Raw genomic sequence first — 16946 nt, 5'->3', positions numbered from 1 at the left:
CCTGCTGTAATCGTTGGATGTCAGTCACCGTGTCCCGGTGAGACGAGGCAGCTTCATCCATTTTAGTTTCCAAATGGTCCGTCCTATTCCCGAGGTCTTGGACCTCCGCCCTTAGTGAGCCAATAGCTTTTTGCACTTCTGTTTGGACTGCCTGCACCGATCTCCTTGTCTCCTTAACCTCCCGAAATAAGGACTGTAAATCCTTGCGAGTCAAAGGTGAGGAGTCTGAGTCGTCAGAATCGGAGTGAGCTTCGTGATGTGAAGAGGAGGTGGTCGGGGTCTTTGTCTCCGTATATGCGAATTTCTTGAGGCTCTGAGAGGGATCCGTTTCGCCCGTCTTCCTACCTCCTCTAGGCATGGTACACTCAGGGAAGGGCTCACCAATGAGACAGGCAAAAAAGGGCTGTTGTGAGAGTTTCTGTGTTTAGATTAGACAAGGGAACATCCCCACGACATTCCAAATGAAAGCCCTGGCGCAGGGGCCATGCGGGGCGTCGTAACTTATTCCATATTGCGGCTTATATTAAAGCAGAACAGTGTCCAGCGGCCAGAGTGTAAGGAAAGATATCCAGGGAGCGCTGCGACTTGTGCACTTGGGTGGGATAAATACTGAAAGACGAGAAAACACCGTCCTGGTGAGACGTGCCTTTTTGTGGCGAGGATGGTATAAAGATGATACAAGGTGCCCCAATTCCAGCAGAATACTCAATCTCACTTTGAAGAGAGCCTCCGGAGGAGAGTGTAGGATAATAGAGGAAAGCTGATATTGTGGCTCCTATCGACCCCTGCAGCTTCAGGCCTCTGTGTGTGGATGGAGGTTTGCAGCTTTGACAATAGAGGTTGCAGTGTTGACCATCGGCCGCTGGGTGGCAGCAGAATATTATTAAATGCAACCTGTGATCGTGTAGTGAGTACAAACAGCCACTAGATGGCAGCACAACTCAGTTGGGGGTGACAAACGATCCTATCGGCACAATTATGTTGGGCTGCAGACCAATAGAATCTCCTGGCCAGCACTTACTTGGATTTGGCTGGGCAACCTGGAAGAATTGGCACAGAAAAGCAGTCTCCCAGCAAGATTGTTTTTACAAGGAGCAGGATGAACGTCTCCAGTGTCAGAGAGTGTATATGCGGCACTCCTGGCTGCAGCTATCCTACAATGCACCGGCCTCAGATTTTGTCAGACTGCCAGACGCTAGGGTGGGGATATACATGGAGACCTGACCTGGGAGGATGTTCCGCCGTGCAGGGAGGAAGCCAGCTCCATTGACTACAGCGCCGACCGGAAGTCGATCCCTGCGGACCGGAAGTCAAGGTTGCCGGCCGACAGAAGCTCCAGAGGACGCGGCCACGGGGACGAGAGCAGGCGGCTGGCCCAGGGGTCACCGAGAGGGTCGCCAACTCCGACCAGGTAAGGCACTCTTCCCGGTTATAGGTCTCCCAACAGTTCCAGTCCTCAATGGCGCCGCGAGACTACGCGGGTCGGCGGACCAGGATAAAGCCGGCCAATACAGTCCGTCCCGACTTTCAGAGGGAAGCCTCGATAGGTAGAATGGGGGCAGCGCCGCAATCGCGCCAGGTGGTCCCAGAATTGAGGCTGCGGTTTCCAGCGTCGGCCAGGCCTCAGGAGCGCTGGGCAGTCTGCAGGCAAGGAATCAAGGGGCACCCTATTCCGGGTCAAGCTGGAGGTGCCTCAGGCTCAGGGGTGCCCGTTTATTGTGTATCCTCAGGTGGAGAGAGCTGGAAAAGTAATATTTTAGGGAAGATCCTCAGGAGCTCCAGAAAAACGTGGCCGTCCAGGATGGCTGCCCGACCACGCCCCGTTGTTTTATTTTAAAGTGTTCAAGAAAGCTATTATCTAGTCTATTTAAAGTATCAATCCCAATGAAAAAAATATATATATTTTTTTCTCTTTCTTTTGACCTAAATTGCTGTGAATTTTGGGAATTACCATTTTTCCTTGGTTTGTTCTCCTCCACCTTCACATGATATGCTGAGAGCTGTGAGCCTGTGTTTGACTGGCAGCCATACTTTGCACCCTCCAGAGAGATTTTAAGATGAGATCATGATTTGTAGAAGGACAGCTAAGAAGTGGCATTCTACACTTTACTCTGGTATAATTATAGTTGTTTAAAATATACATTGGACATATATCAATTTATACAAAAAAGAAACTTTTTACTTATGTATGTTTTTTTTTATAAACAAAATTACCATAGTTAACATTTAGCCACTCACAAGGACAAAAAGAAGTGAAACATGAGGTATTCATGATTTCAAGATCATGCTGAATGTGCTCTGGGTCTAGAAAATGGTATTGCAACTTGATATCACAGGAAGTGATGTCATTGTTTTCAGATGCAACTCTTACACATGCCTATTGGAACCTTGGTGTGAATGATCGTTTAAACTATGATCATGTGATGTTAAAATACAGATAATGAAAGCTATCATACATTAAGCCTAGTCTTTTAAAATCATTTGAATACAGATCGTACAAGGTAGAATAATGATAATAAAGAATAATCTGCCATTATCTAGGCAGAGAGGAAATACAATTGAAAGATGACTACAATATGTGGATTTAGGGCTAGATTTACTAAGCTGCGGGTTTGAAAAATTGGGGCTGTTGTCTATAGCAACCAATCAGATTCTAGCTTTCATTTTGTAGAACGTACTAAATAAATGAAAGCTAGAATCTGATTGGTTGCTATAGGCAACATTCCTTTTTCAAACCCGCAGCTTAGTAAATCTAGCCCTTAGTGTGGAGTTGAGGATTCTCTGTAGTTCCAGTCGATTTTGGCTATCTGGCTATGTATATACACATATATATATATCTATATATCTATCTATCTATATATATATATATATATATATATATATATATATATATATATATATATATATATATATATATATATATATATATATATATAATCTTTCACTGGATCAGTGCAGTTTCTATATTTATATATACCATATTTTCAAGTAGGATTAACATACCTGAATAACCCACATTCCTGCTGTTTTATGTATGACGTTCTTGCGCCCGAGGAGAATTCTTTATAGCTACCAGTTTAGGCAAGAACAGCCAGTTGTTTTTATGCAATTTTTGTTTTGCAAATATGAGACTGCAAGACAAATTTAAACCTGTTGATCGGCATGTACCTGGGTTTTTTCAAAGGGCAAATAAAAGCCACTATTTGACATTAATATATAGGAAACACAGTATATTTATGAACGGTATTATATACCATTTTAATAACTGGGGTATATATTTTCTCTATGCTCGTTCACTCTACTGCAGCAGGATGTAATGTAAGTAGGGGTGTTTCTCTCTAAAGCAGACAGTGACTGACAGCTAGGCAGACTTGCTTTGCAGAAGGCAAGGCCAGTGATTTCAATGCAACTTGGGGATATATTTACTAAACTGCCGGTATGAAATACTGGTGATGTTGCCTATAGCAACCAATCAGATTCTAGTTATTTAGTACATTCTACAAAATTACAATCTGGTTGCTATAGGCAACATCTCTACTTTTTTAAACCTGCGCTTAATAAAATTACCCCTTGGTTTCAGCTTTTGGACCTGCATGAGATCCAATCAGAACCTTTCCTAAAGATGAGCTGCAGCTTTTTAGTAGTGGAATGGGAAAGTACTAATTTGCTGTTTAACAGCACTAAAAGTTTACTTTCAAGTTAACTCTGAACAATGTGTTTTTACTTTCAAGATTCATATTTGAATTCAATATTTGTGCGTAGTGGCCTTTTATTTTTATTTTTTTTAAATAATAATGTAGAGGTTGTATTCTATTTTTGAAGTGTTATTTTCTGTAAGTAATTGTAAATGACTGGAAATCATAGGGCTCTAGTAATGAAACAGAATAGTCCTAATACTGGTGAAACGAGTTTTGTCGCAAGAAATAGGGCTTCTACCTATATATTAAAGGCTAATCCCGATAGTCTCTATCGCTGGGGTCCACTGCACTGGAGATGTCTATTTTATTTATTTTACAGTCTTTGTTATACTGCTACTTTTGGCCGCAGAAACATTGTTCTCTGCAAACCATTAGTGTTTTTCCAGAGAAGTTTTTGTATTCATTTTCATTCAGCGTAAAAAAATAAAAAGATAAATAAAAAGAAACCACCAAAGTATAATAAAGAGATATTTAATTACTTTTTAACATATATTTTTTTTATCTTAACCACACAATGGTTTCTCTTACTGAAGAAGCTTGGCCTCAAGACAAGACAGGGGATAACCTTTGTCTCCCATTGTATGCAGTCTGATGGTGTGAGGTATTGTAATTTGAATACTCTGCTTGTTAGTCTTCTGCAGTACAGGGTCACATCTGGAGCTACCAGATCAAAGAGGGTGCCACTTTTATAAGATATTTTATGTTGGTCAGTTAAATACCTCCTTTTAGTGTTGCAGAGGGAGGCCGTGACTGCTGTGGTCATTAGTTGTGTCCTGGGTGTTTCAGAACAGCACACCCTTACTGCCTAGAGGAACCATTAAAATACAACTCTGCAAATTGAATTCCTGTTTGCTCATAACTTATATGTAGATTATCTGTGTGTGCTTACAATCTTGTTGTGTGTTTTTTGTTTTTTAACAGAGTTGGTGAAAGGGAGAACTATCAAGTGACTTTGAGCTTGTGGACAGTTACATTGATCTTTTTTTCTTTTTGCTCTCAAGTGGTTACACACTTTTCTCTTTCACTAGATCTCCTTTACTAGCATTGTAATTTGATTCATCATCATCATCATTTATTTATATAGCGCCACTAATTCCGCAGCGCTGTACAGAGAACTCGCTCACATCAGTCCCTGTCCCATTGGAGTTTACAGTCTAAACTCCCTATCATACACACAGACAGACACACACAGACTAGGGTCAATTTGATAAATGAGCACCCCTCAATACCCCTGCTCAGTTATCTCTGTAACCCCTTAGAAAGGGGTTTCATCCAGTACTGTTGTGCATTTACCTTTTTAGGTGCACATTATTTGTATAACAAGTTTGGGTAAACTGTCCCTTTACTGTCTGTTGGTCGCCAAGAAGCGCTCCACAGCAACAAACTGATACTTACTATTTCTAGCATGCACACAGACCACCGCCCACTAAAGCTAAGTGCTTTCATGTATCTGCAACTACTGATGTGTTTTTTAGTCTCTTATAGCTGTATAAAAGCACAATGGAATAACCTACATGTTTATACAATAGAGAAAACTATGTGTGTGCTTACGATGCGAATGTCTTTATTAGATTGTAAGATTTTTATTGTATTAAAGCTTGAACTTGTTTATCACATATGCTGTAAACTGTTGTATTGTCTTCAGTATCACCTGTATGCTGATGACATTCAACTCTACATCTCTTCTCCTGACCTCTCTTCCGCCGTCCTCTCTCGCGTGTCTGACTGCCTCACCGCCATCTCCTCCTGGATGTCCGTGCGCTTTCTCTAAATCAATATCTCTGAAACGGAACTCATTGTCTTTCCTCCGTCCAGACTCCCTTCCAACCATGACCTCTCTATTGTCGTCAACAACACCACCATCTCCTCTGTCACCCAACTCCGCTGCCTGGGGGTCACCCTCGACTCCTCTCTCTCTTTTGCCCCCCACATTCATTCCCTTACCCAAGCCTGTCGCTTCCAACTACGCAACATCGCCCGCATCCGTCCCTTTCTCTCTCAGGATGCCACCAAGACCATCATACACGCACTCATCATCTCCCATCTGGATTACTGCAACCTCCTCCTCACCGGCCTCCCCCACTCCCATCTCTCCCCCCTCCGCTCTGTACTCAATGTGGCCGCTAGACTCCTCTTCCTCTCACGCCGCTACTCATCTGCCTCACCTTACACTGGCTTCCCTTCCCCTACAGAATCCTTTTCAAGCTCCTCACCACCACCTACAAGGCTCTCTTCCACTCTACTGCCCCCTACATCTCTAACCTCCTCTCCACTCACACTCCCGCCCGCTCTCTGCGCTCAGCCAATGATCGCCGCCTCTCCTCCACTCTTATCACCTCTTCCCACACCAGAATCCAAGACTTTTCCCGCGCAGCCCCCCTTCACTGGAATTACCTCTCTCATTCCATCTGCCTCTCTCCTACTCTGTGCTCCTTCAAACGTGCACTGAAAACCCACCTCTTCCTTAAAGACTACCATCCAAACGCATAACCCCTTCTTCTCCTCCACCCGCGCTCTCCCTCGCCTCATCTGACTCCCCTTGTGCCTGTTCTGTTTTCTCTCCCTTAGGATGTAAGCTCACATGAGCAGGGCCCTCTTCCATCCTGTCTCCCTACCTGTTCTTATGCTCCGTGTTTATTGCTTTACCTGCCTGGAGTTTCTGAAGTACTGGTATTTTGTTTATTGTTTTGTACTGTTTCACCCTGTATAGTGTACTGTTTGTATGGTGTACGGCGCTGCGGAAATCTTGTGGCGCCTAACAAATAAAGGATAATAATAATATTGTGTCATGCCATATTAATAATGTTATACTGTACAGTCATACTTGTAATTCTGGTATTGCTAAACCAAAATAACCCAGTGTTTATCTGTCCTGTTCTGGGGACCTTCATTGGAAAAATGCTTTCAATTCCCCTTATGCACAATATGATTCGCCATTCAGGACTAGTTAATCTAATTGGTGTGGAAACAAATGACCTGATTTTAACAACCAGACTGTTCATAAATTTGTTACAGCAGTGTGACAACAAGACCCAGCTGTGTGACATGTGGGTGTATTGTGGTTTTGATTATCCCTTTTACAAAAAAAAATATAGATACAATATCAAAGTGGGATCCTTTGTAGTTTAAGAGATGTGTTTTAATTTGCAAACTCTTAAATGCAACTTAATTAGAAATAAAAGTGGATTAAAGCCATTCTGTTAATGTACTAGTCAGTGCATCTATTTACAAATCCTCAAAATTTGTGAAGCCTGCTAGCCTAGCCATATGTCTAGTTGACATTTTATAGTAAATACAGCTCAGCAAACAGGTAGACTGGAATTGGTTTCACAATTTTAAAAAGAAACCTACTTGATTAATACACTTCTATATCCATTGACGGCCATGGCTTGCTCAGGGCTTTCTATCTGTTTGAACCAGAATACATTTTGATTTACTCTCATTTTCTCTATTGTCCTACTTTCTAATCAGGTTCTCCATATTTCTGTGTTTTATCATCCTCAGTGTAGCAGATCTTATAGCTGTTGCTACAAAGGTACGACCTCTCTGTTTTATCATTACACGCTTCTGTGTTTCCTTGTGTTCTGACCTTGGTAATGTAATGCGTTGTGGCACTGTCTGTCCTGTCACTTTATGTATTTCAAATGCGTGGTTTATTTGCACCACATTGCATGCATCTTTTGTGATAATGTTTCACTTTTGCACCTAGTATATTTTGAATGAGGGTGTGTAGATGCAAATAAATTGTGTAATGAATGTTACATAATTGGCTTTTTTTTTTTTAAAACTAATGGCAAGACCGTTTTAGAGGCTGTTCTTCCTTTTTGATTAAAGTTTGAACTTTGTTCTTCTACATTTTTTTTTTTTAAATGTATCATGCCTGCGATTAGCATAGTTATAAATGTGCGCCTGTTTACTTACTTGGATCGGGCTGCTTTAAGTAAAAATGTTTTGGTTTTTTTTAATTTTCAGAATGGACATAGTATACAATTAAAGTGGCAATCCACAAAAATAAAGTTTATCCGACATTTTCAAAAATGTATAAGAATGTATAGAATACATTGTATTTATTAAACATTTTGTAATGAGAATAGGCTGGAGAGTGAGGGATGTTGGCTGTAGTAAGTTATACGCACTGTCAACTTTTTTTTTATGCCTCATCAGTGAAAGAGGGTTTGGTATTTTAAGTAGTTTCTTAGGACTAGATTCATTATGGAAAGTAAAGCAAAAAAAAGAGTAACTTTGCACCTTAGCAAAACCATTTTTCATTGGAGGGGAAGGTAAATTTAAAATGTGATGTCAGATTTATAGTTGGGGTAGGACATGTCCTAGATCAACTTTAAAATTCAGTGTACAAATAAAGCTATCAGGTATTTGTGTGCTAAATGAAAAACCAGGCAGTATTTAATTTATGTGCATAATAATAAACTAATTTGCACCCCTTGCATTGTAATATGGTTTTATCCAGGAGAAAACTTACTCATTTTTTTGCCTTACCTTCCTTAATGAATCAGGCCTTTAGACTGTAGTGTCCATTTCTATGATCTATTCACTAAGGCACAACTGAAAATATATAGTTACACATGGATGGACACACATATATATATGTATATACATATACATATATATATATATATATATATATATATATATATATATATATATATATATATATCATTCCACATGCTAGATGGAAACCACATCTACAAAGATCTCCACTCCATGATCCCCAATTACAGTAGAGATGCTATGGAGCAGTGTTTAGAATAGAGTAAAATCTTCTTTATTGTGCAAATTGGGTGTCCCATTAAGCAATAATACAGTAAATAGATATTTAAGTAAAAGTATTGGACCTATAGATCCTAAAAATCATTTGACTTGCGTGCAGGGCCGGTGCTAGGGTACTCGGCGCCACAGGCACAATGTAAAAATGCACCCCCCCGGCACAATGTAACAAAATACGCCCCCCCCCTGTGATCCATAGCCCCTCCCCCTCCCCGTGGAACGATCTCAAGCTGCGCGGCGGCCGTTTAAGTTATGCTCAGCGGTCGCCGCACAGTTTTAAACTAGAATAGCCATTGTTTTTAATTTTGAGGCGCCCTGCAGAGCCCAGCGCCCTAGACAATTGCCTAACCTTGCCTAATGGGAGCGCCGGGCCTGCTTGCGTGCGTTTTCTGCTGCTCAATAGGCTAGTAGTGCTGAGCATATTTGAGAATATTTCAAACCTATGTTTCATAACTGAAATGTTTAGTTAAGACTGCAGGTGTCTGAACAATACTGAAATATTTCAAATACTGGGGATTAAAATAAAATACTTCTGATGTGTTGTTCATTATTTCAGAAAGTATTTTTTCAGACATCAGTGATGGACATATTAGTTTTGGCTTTCATAGTCTTTTGTTTACCCTAAATGCTGTCATGTGGTGTAATGAGGTTATTACCTAATTGGATTTTTCAAAACTAGGAATTATGCCAAGTCATTGGTTAGAGAAAAGAGAGGAGCATAAGACGCAAAAATATGCTTGCAAGCAAAATTATCTTAGAAAGAGTAATTGACTAGCAAGGCAATAATCTTGTTTTTCTCTTTTCTTTTTTCCTTTTTTTTTTTTTTTTAACTAAATAAGCCCATTGGCATGCCACAATACTGTAAGATATGCAGAACGTATATTTTTACATGATAAATGGGTTGCCTCTTTTTAGAAATAAAAGGGAACTCGGTTTGTTTCCATTGAAACTGTAAAAGATACATTATGAATGCTTGAACACACACATTGATTCACAGCTGTAGACTTCCTTGCCCACTGTAATCTGGCTGCTCTGTGTGTCAAGCATTTTATATTTCCTATTCAGGGCAAGCTACTTAAAGGGGAGACATGACTGTTAGGAGGAGTTTATTGTTGCATGAAAGTAGTGTATGGATATGTCATACCTATATCCATATTCATGTGCAGTTGCTTCCTTGTTAAGTAAAAGAAGGGGAAATACTAAAAGTTGATCAGCACTAATTGCTTGGGACTTTTTTTTCCTTGATAATCTGACTTTATATTTTTGTTTTCCTGTGATAAACTGGTGTGTACCTTGCCACTCTATAATCTGAGCTGGTAGCTAAAATGGTACAATTCTCAACCAAAGGAGTTGTGAACACCTATATTTATTTAATTACTTATTTAATTCATAGATGTTTGGTCAGTAGTGGAAACTGGGTAAGATTGGGGGCTAGATTTAATAAACTGCGAGTTTGAAGAAGTGGAGATGTTGCCTATAGCAACCAATCAGATTCTAGCTGTCATTTTGTAGAGTGCACTAAATAAATGATAGCTAGAATATGATCTCCACTTTTGCAAACCCGCCGTTTAGTAAATATACCCCTTAGGGTTAGATTTACTAAGCTGCGGGTTTGAAAAAGTAGGGATGTTGCCTATAGCAACCAATCAGATTCTAGCTTTCATTTATTTAGTACCTTCTACAAAATGACAGCTAGAATCTGATTGGTTGCTATAGGCAACATCCCCACTTTTTCAAACCCGCAGTTTAGTAAATCTTAGCCCTTAGTCTTGTTGCAATTGGCCTCTATAACTTAAGTGTGTCCGTTATTAAAGAAAGTAGTTGGCAACTGGCTGGAAATCTTGCAGCATTAAGTGAAGTGAAAAATAATAAACAAAAAATAAAACTGAAAATGGGATTATAAGATTGCAAGCAGGGCCCACTTACCTCTTTTTTTGTCTGTTAATATCGGCACATGGATATAGTCTGTTGTCAGTTAGTGATCATTTTTCCATTGATTCACATGAATTTCAAGTCACCCACTAGGCCCATGTGTTTTGCTTAATCGTCATGCAAAAATAAATTAAAAATCTCCTTAAGAAGTCAGATTACTTTTTGAAAATGACTGATAACGTCTTTAAAACTTGTTTAATCCCAGAAGATGGTCTCTCTACCCTCCTTCATGTCCTCTCTCTCGTGTTATTTTTCGATATGTATTCCTGCATATGGTTATTATCATTATTCCTATTATGGGGAAAAAATAATTCTGGCCCAAACTCTCCTTCAGATCACTAATCTATCTCTCAACTCCCATGTCCATGCAAGGTTCTTCATCTAAACTTGCCTACCATGCTTCCTTTCTTCATATGTCCTATTCAGTCAGTCAGGCTTTTGTTCTCAACAATGATATCATCACTGCTAAATTTAAAGGTCACTACTTCTTCTCAGCTGGAACTCTGCTGACTGTCAAACATTCACTCTTCATACAACCGATGCTAATTTTTTAAGGATCTTTTGTTTTATCCTGTTTCCTTCCTACTTTATATCGTAATGTACCCTCTGTGCCATTTTTTTCTGTATCCACCTACTCTCCGCTTCTTTTATCAGTTGGAATAGCTCAAATCTCATTCCTAAGTCTTCTCCATCTATATCACTTCTCTTGGAAAACGAATAAGCTCCTTTTTGAATTTCAGTGTTACCTCTATGCAGATGATGTCCAAAATTATCCTTCCTCTCCTGATCTTTCACCATCTGTGTTGACCCGTGTTATTGATTGTCTCTCTATCATATATCATACCTACAGTAATCTAAATGCAAAACCGTTTATTTTAAAAAAACAAACAACTAATGGACAAAATGGTATTTTATATATTCGTGTACTCTTCTACATAATCTGCCACCTGGGGATCTTTCTAGCCCAACCACCCTCCTGTTTTCAGTTTTACAATTGTTTTATCGCTTAGCCCACGAATAGTTATACTAATGGGTTCTCCAGATATTTTATATTTCTCTTCTGGAGCACAATAGAGATATGGCATATACCAGTAAATCTGGTATGAGTTTTCATACAGATACTTATGAAACATGATTAAGTTATATTCATTTGGAAGATGCATTATAACTATAGGTTCCTTTTGGGGCCTGTATATGTCATTGACACACATCATCTGGCTAATTTCAGCGGCTATTTATTTTTAGTTTTTCTTATGAAACATGGATTATGGAAAGTATTGCTTTAATCCATTTTGTTTCCCAAAAGGGTTATACACTGCTTTGACCAATTGTTTTCCATCTGGGCTATACCATGAACTTGTAGTTACCCAAAAGGAACATTAGCCAAGGTTTTTATGGTCCTTGGGACTCTTAATTAGGAAATAAAAAAGGGTTTACTGCTTTTCTATGACACCAGGCATCTCTGAGTAAATGGTCAAGGCAAGGTGACAGAAAATAGACCCAGGAACCGTGGTTGTCTCCTCCATTAAAAAAAAAATAACCCTTTGTTTGCTTATGCACAGTGATTTGCTGGGAACCATTTCATCTTAATTTGATTCAGATTTTAAAATAGAGCATAACATTTAATATATTTTTCTAATTTTCTTTATTGTTCTCTTACCTTTCTGTACTACCAAGTATTGTTTTATTACTGTGTTTGTTACCAAGTGTAAAGCGCTACGTAATATGCTGGCGCTATATAAATAAATGTTTATGATGATTACACTATAATAATGTCAGCCCCTATCTAAGTGCACACAACGATGGCTCATAGGCTTCATGAGACCTCGGTTTCTGCACCATGAGTTAAATAACCATTAATTTCAGTGTTTCTGTTCTCTTGAATTCCTGACATAAAGGTACTAACAGCATTTTTCTCCAAGGGTCAACTCTATAACCACAGGTTCTCCATATATTACTTGTAAGAGCAAGTCTAACATTTGTTAAGATGGGTACACACTACAGATTATTCGTCCAATAATCCTAATCCAGTCGACATACGACCACTTGTTCGAAAGTCTGGTCAGTGTGTGTAGTGACACGATGGTCGAAAGTCTTCACAAATGATCAATTGTCGGCTCAATTAGTTGGTCGTACCGTTCAATATTTTCGTTCCCATCACCTTTCCATCGTGTAGTGTGTGTATAAATTTATGACCGATCCACGATAATCCTCCGATACTTCTTCGAGCTGGGGCTCCATTGTGGGCGTGTTTTTGTAAATTTCAAAAGCCTGTACCTATCCCACGTGGTGCGCACATCACTGACGATTTTTAACGATCGTTTTTACGTGTACATTCATTGACGTATACGGTAAGTTCTTTCTGAAAGGTGCATACATGTGTACTTGTATTGCTTTATTGAACACCACAGATGTTAAATATGTTTGTTTTATATTTTCTGGAAACAGAACACAATGACTTACACAAGAAATGCTGACCTCATGAAGGATTTTATTGAGACCTACAGGTCTCACCCATGTTTGTGGAAAACAAAATCCAAAAATTATATAGACAGAATGATGTGTATCGTGGCGATGCAAGACCTGGTAAAATCATGCCTACCACATCACCCCTGAGCAACAGTGGAATGGGCAAAGAGCAAGATCCAGAACCTTAGGACTGTGTATACGAAAGAATTAAATAAAGTTGAGGCCTCCCAAAAATCAGGAGCTGCAGCTGAAGAAGTGTTGCTCTTCCACTCATCGTCTAAAATGAGGCTAGTGTGTATGCAGTCTGTAGACCGAGAGATCGGACCATCTATCGATCTATCTATCGATGTTAAATCGATCGGCATAAAAAGTTGGTGGAAAATTAGGTAGTGTCTACCTAGCTTTACATTTAAACTACAAAGTGTTTACATTTTTATTTGTAAGCAAACACTGAATATAAGTGTTGATAATAACTGTAAGCCTATGCTTGCCCTAAATAGGTTTGGCCCTCTTTGCTTGTGGCCATCAAACTAATTTAGAAGTGGCAGTCTTTTTTCTCATATTATATGCTATAACCATTGTTACTGCTCTCCTCATCTGAAGATCACATTACAGTATGTCCCTCCTCCATTTATGCTCTGTGCCATCATTGTATTTTAAACTACTCATCTAATCTAATAACCTGATTTGTAGCTAGATTCCTTATCCATGAGCAAAACAAATTAATTTACCTACGATAACTGTATAACTAACCAAAAACCTTTTTTTTTTTTTTTTTTTAAACTAACTAAATTGAAATCTTCTGCTCCCAAGGGAAGAAAGCTCCCTTTTTTTTTTAAATGCATGCTTATGTATGTTGTGACTTTGTATGTATGTTGTGACTTTGTTTTGGCCCTGCAGTGTTTAATGTTTACAGATTAAGTTTTAATGTTGTACCCCCAGCATTTGTCATATTTTTGAGTTCCACTTATATAGAGAAATATGTACATGTTTTGTAAGTATATTATAAAAATAAAATGCATATGATTAAGACAGTCAGGGTAGCCCTGACTCACCTCTTATGTTAATTGATTTTTCCTGTTAAAAATTACATACCTTTGCATTCTCTTTTTCCACTACATTTGAAATGGTTAAATAATCCAACAAAGTTGTGTTCTGATACACCTTAAGTTGTCTAGGGCATCATAGTAATGGCATATTACATAGCGCTTTACAAACAAATAACAGTAACAAACACAGTAAGTTATTTTTACTCTTGATTCTAATTTCATTACTTTCTTCTTTGTCTTGGCTATACCCTTATTTTATCCCACTAAAAATAAAGTAGCAATGTCATAGATAAAGTAACATTAGATTGTGCAGTATACAATTTCTAATTTAGGTCAACACCAACTCCAAGGACAGCCCTGATTGTAGGGTGTAGTGTAGTGTGACTGTTGGTATTGTGTAGTGTAGGTTCAAGCATGGGGAGGGTGCTAGTGATGTGTAGTGTGCTGCCTTGTGGGGGTATCTATATTGTGTAGCGTAATGTGTATGTTGTAGCTCAGTGTGAATACTCATTTTCCATAATGTGTAGTATAGTGTGGGTGATGGCAGTCTAGCGTGCAACAATAGTACCTTTACATGCTCACATAGTATAGATATCAGTAGTATGTGTGTGGGGCCAGTGGATCACATTTGATGGCGTAATGCAGGTATCAGAGGGGGCATTAGGGGTAGGGGTATGGTGTTACTAAAATTTCAAGTGACCATGTAAGTGTAGGTATCAGTAACATGTATGCATTCTGCAGATGCATTTATTCCACAGCAGATAAACTTTCCCAAATATGTGGATACACTGTAACATAAAACACGTGCATATCACACTGACATGCATTCAGATCCATAGAACCACATGTAACACTGTCTCACACCAACCTGTACATTCAGATATTCCCTCCCAAAACATATAGCAATACTCTGCCTCAGATACACCTAAATCCTGCAAACTCACATACAGCAATTTAACCCCAGGCACACATGTACTCTCCTGACAATCCTCTGTCTCTCCGTTTCTCTCAAACACACTCTCAAACTCTGTCTAATATTTGATGGCTTCCCAGCACAGTGGCGCATTGGGTTTGACGTCTCTCTATTTCTGACTCACATTGTTAGGCTTTTTTTGGCCAAAATAAACACAGGCACGATTTATCCTCCCACGCATCTGCTGAATCTACACCAGATTTACATATTAAATCCATTATCTCCTCTGGCCCCAAAAGGGGCATGGCACCCGTGGAAGGTGAAGACCATGGACAGGATGGCAGAGAGGGGAGGTGGACAGCTCTAAGCGCCAAGTACATGTGTGCTACTACAGAGGAGAGTGCCCAGAGTGACCTTTACTGATCTACATGTATGTTTGGGGAAAGTCTTTACGCAATCAAATGTTACTGCTTTGCAGAGCAGGAGCTGTCTGACTGGACAGACATTAAACCAATTCACCCCATTTGATCAAATACAATGTGTTATTCACTGCTAGAGATGGTCTTCTGATTAGCTTGATTAGCTCTGCCTACTTTAATGTATTTATTTTAGATTATACGATTAGAATCAACTTGAAAAGCTTTGATTTTTAAGCTTGGTGGATTCAGGATGGGAATAGACTCATAAGTGTTTTGGTGCATCTGATGCCCCAAATAACATATAGAGTGATGTATGCGTTGAAATAAAAAAAGATTGACTTGGTTGTATGTTTAAACAACCAAGTTTAACCAAATTTAAAGTTGAAGTCCTGATTTAACTGTAAACCTTCCTTTTAACCACCGTCAAGTTTGACATTGAGAAAAGTTGTAATTGTTTTATGTGTCTACTTTTATTGTGAATGATGAAAGCAAATGGTTTATAATACTATCTCCAACCTTTTACTTTGAATTAAAACCTTGACTATTCATTATAATCTCTTATTTGCTTTGGTCCATGAACATTACCTGCGTTTGTTTATCATACTTGGTAAATGAACACACAATCCCTATAGAGCTTTGTTGCAAGTCTTGTTCAGATGTATTGATTGACATTTTTCATAGAAAGTTCCAGCATTGGATCGTCGTGAAATAAAAGTAAGACCAACACGCTGCGTTACATAAAGAGTCTTCTTTTTCTTTGTCTAAAAGTGGCAGGAGTTTAAAGAAGCTATTTTTACAAACACTTGGAGAACAAGAGCACAAGGTGAGGAGTCTGTGTTGCTTTTTGTGTGGAAATGGCAGTCCACTTGAAATTGTAGGGCATTTGATAATTTGGATTTCTTTGTTATTTTAAGAATAGTGTGATAAACAATGGTGTTCTATAGTTCTGGGCAGGTTAGTAAACATCTGAGTTGGGGGTATGTTTGGTCTTTGAGACCTAGGGGGCAAAGTATTTTAACCCCTTCCAGACCCACCGATATGTTTAGAAATCTTATTACTCCACTGTATTTGCAGGCAAAATAAATAACAAAATGACATATTTTGCATAAAATATCCAAAAGTAATGAGGCGGAAAGTCATATTTGAAAATAATCAAAATTGCTTGGTTTTTTTTGTCTTGAAACTCTTGCATGTAAATGGTTTAGTTGTAAATGGACACTATGATTTTGCATATGTGTTCTATGAAAAGTAAGTAAATCTAGGACGAATCTTTTGTGCACAGTCTGCACATTGTATAGACTCTGAACACTTTCAATGGTTGTTTTGTTGTCTACACTGGCATTGCCCTACTTCTACATTGTGGTAGTTTCTTCTACAGGAGCTTTGTATGTCTTTTTGAGCTATTTTACATATGATAGATATAACAGCAGAGGAGGCAGAGATCTTTTTAAATGTAAGCTATCATTTATCTAAAAACACGATACTTAGGCATGTTTAAAAACCCATGAAAAGTGTATTAAGTCTCAGGTGTGTTTGTCCACAAAAAAAAGTATTCGCCAACAATTGCAACTTGTCTGCAGACATCGTGTGAGCTTTGGACTACATAGTACAGTAATAGCATGCCAATATTTTAAAAGCATTTTCAGTCAATCTATCTAAGCATTTATTATACTGTTTGGTC

General features: G+C 38.8%; 1 protein-coding gene across 4 annotated transcripts in view; it reads left to right on the top strand.

The window, feature by feature from the left end:
• Positions 1-16946, top strand: part of PTBP3 (polypyrimidine tract binding protein 3) — a 127487-nt gene that overhangs the window by 21918 nt on the left and 88623 nt on the right. Inside the window, exon 2 of one of the 4 annotated variants that reach the window (XM_075210951.1) lies at positions 7203-7233. The exons of the other annotated variants lie outside the window; for them this stretch is intronic. Within the exon in view, the coding sequence (XP_075067052.1) occupies positions 7203-7233 (31 nt within the window). The remainder of the gene's footprint in view (positions 1-7202; positions 7234-16946) is intronic. 4 annotated transcript variants of the gene reach the window in all.

Source organism: Mixophyes fleayi, chromosome 1 (genome assembly GCF_038048845.1).
Source record: "Mixophyes fleayi isolate aMixFle1 chromosome 1, aMixFle1.hap1, whole genome shotgun sequence".
In the NCBI taxonomy this organism is placed as follows: domain Eukaryota; kingdom Metazoa; phylum Chordata; class Amphibia; order Anura; family Limnodynastidae; genus Mixophyes; species Mixophyes fleayi.
The sequence above is the reverse complement of the archived record's forward strand: the minus strand, read 5'-3'. Positions and strand labels throughout refer to the sequence as shown.